This window comes from Mesoplodon mirus (genome assembly GCF_964341445.2).
Source record: "Mesoplodon mirus genome assembly, chromosome: 10".
NCBI lineage: Eukaryota > Metazoa > Chordata > Mammalia > Artiodactyla > Ziphiidae > Mesoplodon > Mesoplodon mirus.
In genome coordinates this window covers 81,944,213-81,957,520 of record NC_138986.1, presented here as the reverse complement: position 1 = coordinate 81,957,520, position 13,308 = coordinate 81,944,213, and the positions used below count along the sequence as shown (strand labels likewise).

Genomic DNA, 13,308 nt, shown 5'->3' with positions numbered 1-13,308 from the left:
AAAAAAAAAAAGCAGTCGGACCCCGAGCTCCCTCTCCCCTACTCCATCCGCTGGGCAAGTGCCCTTCCCAGGTCCTAATCAAAGACTGAGGCTTACTCTTCGGGGAGTGTAAAAACAGAGTTTCTAGACTAAGAAACATCCAGCGTAGATAAGAGCAGCAGCAAAGTACACTGAAATCTCTAAGACTATGTGTATTTATATATACTGAAAGATGAGATGCCCCCATCAGCTTCCCTCAAGGGCTCCCATGATATGCTAACAATCTAACAAGCCTAAAGTCTAACAACAGGAATTCCTCCAAAAAGTAACACAGCCAGATTACCATACAGTGATGCTCATAGCTGACAAAACGTTAAACATTGAGCAAGCTATCAATGATCAGACATTTAGCAAAGTCTCTTAATGTGAAAGATAGAACCAAAAAAAAAAAAACCAAAAAAAACTAAAAAACCTTTAAAACACCGTAAGCATCTTATGAAAGACAACATAAGATACTGCATGCATGAAACAAGACCAGAATGCTACAAAAAGGACTCTTCCCAGAACAAAAAAAGAACATTCAGAATTTGATGAAAAAGTCGAAGGATAAACATGAGAAAATTTCAGCACGTAGAGGAAGAATACAGAGGTGGAAAGATGAAGAAAATGGAAGAGCCAGTCCCCGCCATCTAATACTTGAATAACAGGAGTTCCAGGAAGCAAGAGTTGACAAAATAAAGCGGAAAATAATCAATGAAATAATTCAAGAGATTTTCCCAGAACTGAAAATGGAACATCACTTTCAAATTTCTAAGGAAAAACAATTTCCAACCTTGAATTCTATGTTCAATCAGACCATGATTCCAATGTGAGAACATATTAAATACATTTGCAAACATACAAGGTTTCAAAAATATATATCCATGTTCCTTTTTCTCACAAAGTACTAGAAGAGGTATGTCACCAAAATGAAGGAGCTACTTCAAAGCAAAGTAAACAGGAACTGCAATACAGAACACAATCCTCAGAAGAATAGTAAACAGAGCTCTCTGGACAACAGCCACGCATCTGACTTATATAGAACTAACACAACAGTGCACACGGAAGCAGATCAGAAGGCCCCCAGAGACACTTCCTCAATAAGATGAAAATGACAGAACACCTGATATGCACAAATATCTTTAAGAAAGATTCAGACAACTGGCAGAGTAGTTGGGGTGGAATTACTGATACGTACACTGAAAACTGTGTGTGCGAATGCATAAAACTATAAGCAAATGAACAACAAAATCAATTATTAAATCAGAAAGACAAAAAGTTGTATAGGAAAAGCGACTATAGTTCACTAAGTGGATCATCACTAACAGCACATTGAGTCACAATAACGTAAGTAATTACTACTGATCTTACAAAATTATGTATCAGAAAGATGAGAAAACGTTCTTTTGTGTGATGGGGGAGCAAGAGGAGGAAAGAATGCTACATTCACCCTCCAGAATGGGAAATCAATGAACACGTACATCAGAATAATCAAGTAGTAGCAATATACATGTGTTACTTAAGAGACATGGAAGTAAATACCAAAAAATTAACAAAACCAGATGAAAGCGGTAATAGTAGTTTCCTCTGGGGAAAGGGAAATAAGTAGTAGGACAGCAAGTATTGGAAACTCATAGAACTAGTCAACTCTTTAAATCATGTGAATGTGTAATTTCAATAAAACTTTTAAAAAATCATACCAACAAATTGATACAATCTCAAAACTGATTATCAAAATGCTCAGATTAGCAAACACCAAGAAACTACTATCACTGCTCAGCAACTTTACAACCTATCACATCTGTCCCTACACTTGATTTTCTAGCTAGTCCTCTCTGGAAGGATTACCTTGTGCCATTAAACGAGGTGATTTTCTTGGTGATCTCACTGAATTTTCTTCTACTTTGTCCCTCAAATTCCTGTTAGGTAAAATCAGCTCTTCTTCATCAATGGTATCACTGCCACTTTCTTTTACAACTCCTTCATCCATAATATCGTCAAGACCAACAACTAGAAAGAAAAACAAAAAAACAAAAATTTTTGAAAATATTGGTGATGTTAAGTATTTAAAGGCAGTACAGAAAACACTGTGAAACAGTTTAATGTAATACCAAGTAGTCCTGAAAATCTAGGTCTATTCCTAAAATGTGATAATGCCACTACCAAGCTCCCAGTTCGGTTTTACAAACTTCTACCGTATGAGGCAGCTAGTCAAAGAGGAGATTAGTTGTAATTCTTCTTGATTTGACCTCCACTATCACTCACTGTCACTTATCATTCACTGTACCTTTGTGAACATCATAAGCAGCTATACCTGGATACTTAATTATCCCAACTGGTTACAGTAGTACAAAAAAGAGTAAATACCCTGAAAAGCTTGTGGTTCTAGGTTCATGCTAGAACCAAAAGATTCTAGTTCTAACTGTAATCTATTCCTTGAAGACTTTATGCTACATGTGTGAGAGTAATGGAGATATACTCTTAAGTTGTAGCAAGCACACACACACGCACACACACAGAAATGAAAAACATAATGTAATTTCCCCTCCCCCAAATGCTAGGGAAAATAGGTGTTTAAATAGAACTATACAATTAAATTACCTTCCCCTAGTCAAAAGAGAGAGTCATTCATTTAACAGCAGGGGAGGGGGCATGGAAAAGGACTGGGGAACACTATTTATATTATCAACAGGCTTATTTCTGTATCTAACAAATGTCACTTAACTAGCTGACATACAGCAATTCTAAATGTGCAGTTGTATGAAATCTTGTAAAAAGAATGTGATTATTTAGATCATACGTCCTGGTTTCAAGTCTCTGCTAAAACATTTAAATAAAACCTGACTAAGTCCCTTAACCTCTCTAGTTTATCTCTTAAATGAGAATAACAATACCTGTCCTACCTACCTCACAGGGCTGTTGTGAGGATCAAGTGAGATGATGTATGAGAACTCACTTTGTAAACTTTAGAGCACTACACAAATGTTAGTTATTATCTTCATCCTAGGGGTTAGAAGGAACCTCAAGAAGTTATCTAGTCCTCATCTTTGTATCCAAGTAGAACTTCATTTAAGAGTTCAACAAGATAGTGGTCTATCCTAAAATTTAAAGAGAACAAAATTCTTTATAAATATACTTTCAAATGGTACAATCTTTTCGAAGAGCAATTTGACAACAAACAGAATCACGAAACTGCTTATATACTTTGACCAATATATTATAAAGTATAGACGAGAGAATAAATTATGAAAAAAAAATTCTGGCTAGAAAACATAGTGTGATCCTTGTTAGTAACAGACAAATGAAATGTTGTATAGGTACATTTAGACAAAAATGATTAGCAGGAAATAGATGAAAATTATAACAATAGCTATTCTATAAAAGATCTATAAAAGATAAGTATTCTTTTTTCCTATCTTGCACATTTCCTGCTATATGCATGGAATTACTCTCAAAAACAGAGTCCATGCTTTTAATCACTACTCTATAGGCACTAAAAGCTTAGAGAAGAAGAACGTATCTTAGGAAAATTCGTCAGGACTCATTTAAGATATAATTAGGGGAAACAGGTGGGGAGTTCAGTTTGACGGCTACTCCACCATGATGGAATACTTATGCTGCCACACATTCACACACATTCTCAAAGAATTTTTAACATTAGATTAATAGTTCCACCATGTTCATTTTAAAAAGCGAAAGTTATGCATTATATGCATTACAAGTATGCAGAGATAGAAATGGATGGGGGAAGGCACCACAGTGTTATCAATGACCACCTAGTGGTTAGGTGGGGTAAGGAACTGGGGTTTTTTTAATCACTGTTATACTGTCTCTGTGTTTTCTACAATAAACATGAGTTTTGTATTGTAATCAGGAGAGAAAGTAATAATTCAAAAAACAGTCCAGGAGAAAGGTAATTAAAATCTGATTAACAGTGTTCGCTGGCAGGGAGTAAAAAGGTGTGTTATGAATTTTAGGGCTATATTGCAAAGCAGGATCAACAGGATTTAGCAAAGCCAAATCCAAAGGTCAATTATTAGATTCTGTCTTATTCCACTTGCTGGCAGCAGCTGACACAGCTGACCCCTTGCCCCTTCCTGCATCCCTTCTCCTCACTTCACCTCTGAACATCCCACGCCCCTCCCTCACGAGCTACTTCTGCTCAACACCCTCTACAGAGCTCTTCTTGCAGCTACCACACAGGACAGGACCTGAGGGCTCAGTACTCCCACCTACCCTTTATATGCACTCCGCCCTCCCTAAATGATCTCACCCAGTCAATCTACACTCGCGTGACCCCCCGAAGTTACCTTCCCCAGCCCCAAGCTCACGCTGGACCTCTGGAAGAGTGTAATTTGGCCTGTCCACTAGGTTGTCCACCAGGTATCTCAAGGTTAGCAAATAGAAAATAAACACTGACTCCACCCATTCCGCCTCCCCTCAGTAAAACTGTCCTCCTAAGACAGTCCCGGTAATGGAAACTCCATCCACCCAGCTGCTCAATCCTGAAGTCCAGAACTATCCCCAGCTCCTCTCTCCTCATACCCCACATCCAAGCGGTCAGCTCAACCTGCCAGTTCTATCTACAGAACACAGCACCCACCTGATCACCACTGATCACCTCCACAGCTCACATTCTACTCCACGTCACCATCTTCTCCCATCAAAACTACTTTGTCTCCTAGTGTCCCACGTTCCTCTATGGCCACCTCCTACACACACACATGCACACACACACACACACACACACACACACAGTTTATTCTCCACACAGTCACAACTATATTTTAGAGTCTTCTAAAATATACAGTTGTATCCCGTTACCATTCTTCTGACAAGACCCTCCAAACCCTAACGAACACACTTAGATGTATGTTAAAACCCTAGCCAGGGTCTCCAGGGTCCTAAGAAGGGCTTCCCCCACCAAACTCCCTGACTTCTCTCCTACCACTGACTCACTGTGCTCCAGTCACACTGGTCTCCCCGGAACACAGGGAAGCGAAAGGCCATCTCAGGGTTATTTCACTTGACCGTCCTCTCCTGGAGCGCCCTCCTCCCAGACAGCCACACGGCTCACTCTCCCGCTTCCTTCAGGTTTCACTCAAAATCGACCTTCTCACAGAAACCTTTCCTGAGGATCTGATCCAAAACAGCATTCTCTCACCACTGCCTCCTGACCCTTAGCATATTCTATCCTTTAAAATGTGTTTCACTATCCAATGAAACATGTAATTTTCCACTAGAATGTAATCTCTACAATCCAGGGACTTTGTCTCTTATTCACCACTGAAACTCCAGAACCCAGAGTCATAACCTGGTATATAGTGGCTACTCCAGAAACACTTGCTGAATAAAAGAATTAGGGGAAACAAGGGACCTGGAAAATTTAAACTTTGATGATCGAGAGAGAAATGTTTCAATTAACTGAAAGAGAGAAGTTACGAAGAATAAATTTGAAAGTAAGGTAATGACTTAACTTTTTGAATGTTAGTGACATGAAAAAAAAGAGCAGGCAAAAGAAGTATCAAAGTTAACGCACCATCACAAAAGAAGGGTAAGGAGAATTTCAGGGATCGGGAAGGTTAACTGCTAGAGAGAGAACAAAGGAAGGAGAAAAATCCACTAATGTGAAACACAGAAGCAGAGGACCAGATGACAAGAGGTTAAAAAATGAGGAAGTGGAGAATGACAATGGCAGTTTCTCTTTAATTTAGTTTCGAGAAATTTAAGGGTAAAAGAAAATGAGGACAATGGCCTGAAGGAAGTTAAAGGGATGAAAGATGATTTTTCTGTGTAAGTAAAAGAAATGGGGGGGCGGGGAGGGGAGGTGGTAGAGTCCCCTCCACACAAAAGAGGGAGTGAGGGAAGGAGAAGGGAGAGAGAATGGGCAAAGAGGGAAGAGGAGAGTGGGGACGGGGGAGGGAAGAAGCAAGAGACCTGAGCATCTTCCACTGCTGCAAAGAACTCTGGGAGCTGAGGGATGCCTGAGGCCCCGGTATCTTAAAACCTCTTAAGTCAACAACCTACAATTAGAATACTTAAGACTGCACGTGAGATGCTTCTCAGAAGTGAGGTTTCCAAGAATGTCACCTTTTTTCTACTCCTGCAGCTCCTGGCAATATGTTTCCTTCATCTCAAAAAGTCACCCTGACATTAAATCAAGCTCTAACACTGTCTCCAACATTTCCGGAGCTCTCAAGCAGAAGTAGGCCCCCAACAACCAAAGCAACTACTTAACCTAGCTGTGCCTCAAATTCTTCTATAAAATGGGGATCTTGCTAGCAGTCAGAGGGGCGCTGTGATGACTAAATCTGTGTGTGTGAAGGGCTTGGAACACAACCTGGCGCTTAGAAAATGCTGGCTTCTGTTCACAGTCTCCCCCATCATGGACCCCACCATCAACATTTATGTATTCTTTTTCCCTTACTTTCTTCTCTCAACTCCCCCCAGAACAAATCAACCATTAAAAAAAGTACCTGAAATTTCTTTCTTCTAATCCATTTATCTGATGAAAGTAACTCAGAGTACAGAATGAATTATCTCTGGCAAAACCCTCCCAATTAGGTATTTACGTTTTAAATCGTTCAACTTCCACTTAACTTTCGTAGCTTCCACTAAGAAAATGAACAGAAGGAACTGAAGGAGAATCTGTGTTCTTTTCAAAACACTGCTTATTCTCAGGGACCTCCCACATCTGCCCCTCCCACTGCTACAGGCAAACTAAGATTCAGTATTTGACTTCCAGTTTTTAAAAAGTGGCCAGTCCTACTCAACACATCCACTAAAAAGGGAATTTGGGGTTATCAAAAAAAAAAAAAAGCAACGGCCTGAATTATGCAGGAGGCAAGCGTGATAATGTGGGAAAACACTACGTTTTTCCTCCCTCCCACAAGTCAGAATTAGGTGTCATCCCCATTTTGAAATTCTGCACAAAATCTGTAATCATACTCAAAATCTCCTTGAGCCTGAATTTAGATCACATTAAAATTCCTCCCATCCTCACCTACATATGGCCCTCCTTAAATCTGCTGTGTCAGGCCTACGTGAACTCCTCCTGACACAAATACTACTTTATTCAAATCCAGACTATTTAATTCACATCTATCTTCTTGAAGAGGAGGTAAATGAGATAAAAAGAATAAAACTGAACTACTTAAAGCTAAATTTATTGAATTTCTCGAAACTGGGATTAGTTTACATCACCTTATACCATACAAAAGGGAGAACCATAGTACAGCAGGGACTCTTCACATTTGACATGCCTTAATTCACGCTGGCAGTGCAGAGGCCAAACTCAACTGCTTCTAGGACAATTATCTCCTCTATTATGAAACTTGGCACTAAATGTCAGACTTGAGAAAAAACTAAAGAGCATGATCTCTTTCCAGTGTCACGACAATAAAGGTTAGGTGTGTACTTTACAGGGCCTGGAAGGAGAGTAAGAAGTCAAACAGACACATCCCTGCAACAGAGTCCCCACAGCTTCCGCCTCGAACACCGCAGGAGACCACCACCCAGCCCATCCTCGGCCTCCCTTCAGTGAGCGTTCTTTCCTTTATGGACGATTCATACATCCTTCCAAAAAGAGGCCACGTCAGATACACACCATCAAGTTGTGTTACATACAATTAGTCATTTGTGGTATTACACAAATGACAAACACAAACACATTTGTATGTGTTACAACTAGTCAAGTTGTGTAAACATACAATTAGTCAAATTAATTTATCATTTTAGATATTATGTTTCTAAGTTGAACAACACAAATAATGTTATCTTTTTTTCCCTCTTAAATTTCTTCTTTACAATAAACTTTAAAACACAGGTTTACTGAGTCAAAGAAGGCAAATTTATACATTTTACCATTTTTAATCTCATCACATGGCTTTCGATAAAGAGTATAAACAATTTACAGTGCAAATTTTTTCACATTAAGTCTCAATTAAGAACTTACTAGCACTTTCAGATTTTTAAAAGAAACACGGTGACGAGAAAAGCCTGACATACATTACACTGCCTTTCTGTATTTCTTTAGCTTTGCCTACTCGCCTACTCGCCTACTCAGGTCTTAAGAAATGTGTTTCTCTCTCAGTAATTTAATATGAACTCTTCATGTAATATCTGTGTTACCTACTTGATGCAAGTATTTTCCCTCGCTTACCTTATTTTAGTATTATCTGGTGTCAAGTTTTTTCTTCAGAATGCTGCCTTCAGTTACTCCAACACTATTAAATTATCCATCCTTTCTGCTGAAATATAACACATTCTAAAGTCTTATATTTAAACATGCACAAACATTCCAACTTTTGTCAAACTCAATTCATACTTTGGGAAAAAACTGGTTAGTATTTCACAGAAAGGGGTTTTCTATCAAACAAATCTAAAAGAAAGACACTGGGTTAAACGAAGTTAAAACAGTTTCTTCACTGCAGATCTACAAAGCCTTCAATATGCTAAATAAAGGCATTTTATGAGGGAAAAAAACTGCACATGATGAAACTGTTTCCCAAGTCTTATATTCTCACACACACACCAATAAAACATATACCAAAATGCTAATGATGGTTATTTCAGAAAGGATTTTTCCCTTCTTATTCACACTTCCTAAATCATCTCACATTAAAAATATTTTGTCAAAAAGAATTTTCCCCCAAAATGTGTAATACATGTGTGAATCCCTAGAAAAAGAAGCTGGAAAGGTTTTCCATGCAGAGGGAAGTAGTATCATTGGTGCCACTTTTTTTTTTTTTTTTTAATTTATGGCTGTGTTGGGTCTTCGTTTCTGTGAGAGGGCTTTCTCTAGTTGTGGCAAGTGGGGGCCACTCATCGCGGTGCGCGGGCCTCTCATTATCGCGGCCTCTCTTGTTGCGGAGCACAGGCTCCAGACGCGCAGGCTCAGTAATTGTGGCTCACGGGGTCAGCTGCTCCGTGGCATGTGGGATCTTCCCAGACCAGGGCTCGAACCCGTGTGTCCGGCATTGGCAGGCGGACGCTCAACCACTGCGCCACCAGGGAAGCCCCATTGGTGCCACTTTTTAAAGCTTTCCTTTTTAAGTTATACATGCACATTGTTTTAAAGAGCTGTGTCTGGTTCTCAAAAAGACAACCCTCAGAATGGGAGAAAATATTGGCAAATGAAGCAACTGACAAAGGATTAATCTCCAAAATTTACAAGCAGCTCATGCAGCTGAATACCAAAAAAACAAACAACCCAATCCAAAAATGGGCAGAAGACCTAAACAGACATTTCTCCAAAGAAGACATACAGATTGCCAACAAACACGTGAAAGAACGCTCAACATCACTAATCATTAGAGAAATGCAAATCAAAACTACAATGAGGTATCACCCCACACCGTTCAGAATGGCCATCATCAAAAAATCTACAAACAGTAAATGCTGGAGAGGGTGTGGAGAAAAGGAACCCTGTTGCACTGGTGGTGGGAATGTAAATTGATACAGCCACTATGGAGAACAGTATGGAGGTTCCTTAAAAAACTAAAAATAGAACTACCATACGACCCAGCAATCCCACTACTGGGCATATACCCTGAGAAAAACGTAATTTAAAAAGAGTCACATACCACAATGTTTACTGCAGCTCTATTTACAATAGCCAGGACATGGAAGCAACCTAAGTGTCCAATGACAGATGAATGGATAAAGAAGATGTGGCACATATATACAATGAAATATTACTCAGCCATGAAAAGAAACGAAATTGAGTTATCTGTAGTGAGGTGGATGGACCTAGGGTCTGTCATACAGAGTGAAGTAAGTCAGAAAGAGAAAAACAAATACCATACGCTAACACATATATATGGAATCTAAAAAAAAAAAAAACAATGAAGAACCTAGGGACAGGACAGGAATAAAGACACAGATATAGAGAATGGACTTGAGGACACAGGGAGGGTGAAGGGTAAGCTGGGACAAAGTGAGAGAGTGGCATGGACATATATACACTACCAAATGTAAAATAGCTAGCTAGTGGGAAGCAGCCGCACAGCACAGGGAGATCAGCTCCGTGCTTTGTGACCACCTAGAGGGGGATATGGAGGGTGGGAGGGAGACGCAAGAGGGAGGAGATATGGGGATATATGTATACGTATAGCTGATTCACTTTGTTATACAGCAGAAACACAACATTGTAAAGCAATTATACTCCAATAAGGATGTTTAAAAAAAAAGGTAGGTTTCCCTGGTGGCGCAGTGGTTGAGAGTCCGCCTGCCGATGCAGGGGACACGGGTTCGTGCCCTGGTCCAGGAAGACCCCACATGCCGCGGAGCGGCTGGGCCCGTGAGCCATGGCCGCCGAGCCTGCGCATCCTGAGTCTGTGCTCCACAACGGGAGAGGCCCGCATACCGCCAAAAAAAAAAAAAAAAAAAAAAACCGTTGTGTCTGGTTCTATAAAGTTTATTAAGAAAAACATTAATGCTCAGCACACACATCCCCCTCCACTTCCGCCACTGAACCCCAATTACTTCACTGGGAAACTGTAGACATTACCACCCTCGCTGAAAGGTTTCTGTGAAAACTGAATAAACTATTGTAGTTTCCTACACAGTGCATGACATGCAAACCATAAGACTGTAGCCATTATTATATCCTGGCAGATTTTTTTCAAACAATTTTCTATAGCCCTAAGTGCCCTTCATTTGACCCCTTCCCAACTGTCAAAATAATTTTGCTTATTGCCAACATGACTCTATCAGGCTACTATAAAAGTGAGATGGTAATCATTCCCTAAATTTTTAACATTTTCATTCCATTCTAAAATACCATAAGTTATGTACCTTTAAGGTAATTCCTTAAAAAATATTTGAGCACCTAGTATGTGTCACACACTGGCCTAGATTATTCCATATACCAGTGATACAGAATTTGAAGACAAATGACCTGGTTTCATGTATGTGTGTGTATATATATATATATAGTAAGGGGTGGCATTTTCATGTATGTGTGTATATATATATATATATATATATATAGTAAGGGGTGGCATTTACATAGGCTGAAATATAGTAAAGTTACACAGCAACCAAATGAACAGACTGACCTATTTCAATTCCAATTCAAACTGTAGAAAGAAAACAATGAGTGGGAACTGGGTAAATAACTGAACGCTGACTGCATATCTAGAAATAATAAAAACTATACTTAATTGTTTTAGGCAGGATAATATTAGTGTTATTTTTTTTTAAATAAAGACTTCTTATATTTTAGAGATACATGCTGAAATAGTTACAGATAAATGTTATGATTCCTGGGCTATGGTTGAAAATAATCTTGGTTGCGGGGAGGTAAGGAGAAGTGGGTGGGATATAAATGAAAAAAGACCAACTATTAACTGTATGAGTAACAGGTAGATGAGGGTCATTATTCAAGTCTCGCTGCTTTGTTTGATGTTTTCCATAAAACAGAAAAGTTTTTAAAAACTGTTCCCATGAAGCTTCATTTTAACGAGGGTGAGACAAATACATAAGATACGCGGCATGTTAGCTGATAAGCCATATGAACAAAAGGCAAGAGTAACAGGGAGTACAAGGAAGGGAACAGTGTGGTCTGTAATTTTAAACCAAATGGCCAGGGAAAGCCAGGAGTACTGGTTCCAGCTGTCTCCTGAACAAGAGCTTCCAGGCCAAAAGAAAGGAGCTCGCTGTGCAGGCTGGAAGGAGTCTGGGGATGACAACGCTGAGGTGACTTCTCAGCCAAAGCTCAACAAGTTGAGGGAGTAGCCTTCTAGCTAGAAGGCACATCAAGTACCTAGACTCTGAGGCAGGAGTATGCCTAGGATGATGAAAGAACAGAATGGAGTCAGGTCTGTGAGGCCAGATTAGGGAAAAGGGGGAGAAGGGAGATAAAAATAGAGGTAAGGCAGCAAGCTCAAGTCATTCTTGCAGGCCATGAGGACTTCAACTTTTTCCTTTGCGTGAAATGGAAAGTTACCAGAGTGCTGTGAACACAAGGGTGATAGGATCTAACTTTTAACAAGATTACTCTTGGTGCTCTTTTTAGAATAGATGGGAGAGAATCCTCAGGGGTGGAAGCAGCAAAGCCACTTTCAAACTAATGCAATAATCCAGATGAGAAATGGTAACCACCAAAACCAAAGTGGCAGTGAAGAAAGTGAGATGTACAAGTTGCCAGATTCTGGATGTATTCTGAAAATAATACCAACAGGATCTGCTGATCAACTGAATACAGAACTTGAAAGACAGTACGTAAAGAATGACTTCAAAGTTTTCTGCTGAGCAGCTCGAAAGAAGTTGCCATTTCTAGAGATGAGGGAGACTGTAGGCATAAGTGGTACAAGGGGGGCTAGGAGGTGGGGAAGCAGGTACCAAGAATTCAGTGTTACATCTACAAGCCCAGGACACCTGAGGTCACGAGAAGCTAGGAGAGAGGCCTGGAGCACACTGTTCGCCATAGCTTTCAGAAGGAACCAACCCTGCCGACACTGTGAACTTGGACTCTGGCCTCCGGACTGTGAGACAACACATTTCTGTTGTTAAGCTGGGGTGATGTGTTAGGGTGGCCCCAGGTCACTGACACAGCACTGGTGTCCCTTTTATTATTTTTTTTAATTTTATTGAAGTATAGTTGATTTACAAAACAAAAAAAAATAAAAATTCAGTGTTAGACCTTAAGCTTAAGATGCCCAAGAGACATCCAAAGAAGTAAACGCAGGGGTCTGGAGTATATATATTTGGGAGCTGAATTATAAAGCATTTTTTAAGTCATAAAATTGTATAATATCACCATAAAAGTGAGTAGAAATAGAGAAGATGCCTAAAATCTGAACCCTGAGATACTCCGGTACCTAGAGGTCAGGAAGATGAAGAGGAGAATCAGAAGAAACTGAGAGGAAGAAGACAGCAAGGTGAGAGAATAACTGCCAAGTGGCAAACCGAAGATTGAACCTGGCAGAGTGACACTGCAACCCAGCGCAGCTGGTGAGAGCAAAATCAGAATTTGGAGGAGAGATACTGGGGATAGAGAGCATTAAAATTTCTTCCAGGAGTTTTCTGTAAACAGAGCAAAAAGAACAGGGCAAGACAAATACACTGATGAATAAATATAAAAGGTGATGTGTGGTTAACACTGAAATTCAATTGTAAGGACTTTGATAGAGACTCTTTCAGACTTCTTTTCAATTCTATCAAGCACAGAGAAAAAGTAGAGTAGATATCACATCATGGTAACTACAAACCATATCCATGAAAAACAGAGAATAGAAACCTAATCAGAAAACATGAAAATCTAATTTCATAAATATCTAAATATCT

The 13,308-nt window shown here is 39.7% G+C and overlaps 1 protein-coding gene across 7 annotated transcripts in view; it reads right to left on the bottom strand.

Annotated features, from left to right (window-relative positions):
- Positions 1–13,308, bottom strand: part of PHF3 (PHD finger protein 3) — a 99,603-nt gene that overhangs the window by 44,052 nt on the left and 42,243 nt on the right. For 3 of the 7 annotated variants that reach the window (XM_082634356.1, XM_082634358.1, XM_082634361.1), the window contains one exon: positions 1,867–2,028. The exons of 2 other annotated variants lie outside the window; for them this stretch is intronic. In XM_082634356.1, the coding sequence (XP_082490482.1) occupies positions 1,867–2,028 (162 nt within the window). Of the gene's footprint in view, positions 1–1,866; positions 2,029–2,925; positions 2,946–8,179; positions 8,199–13,308 lie in introns of those variants that run through there. 2 more of the 7 variants (XM_082634360.1, XM_082634359.1) reach the window with 2 other exon arrangements.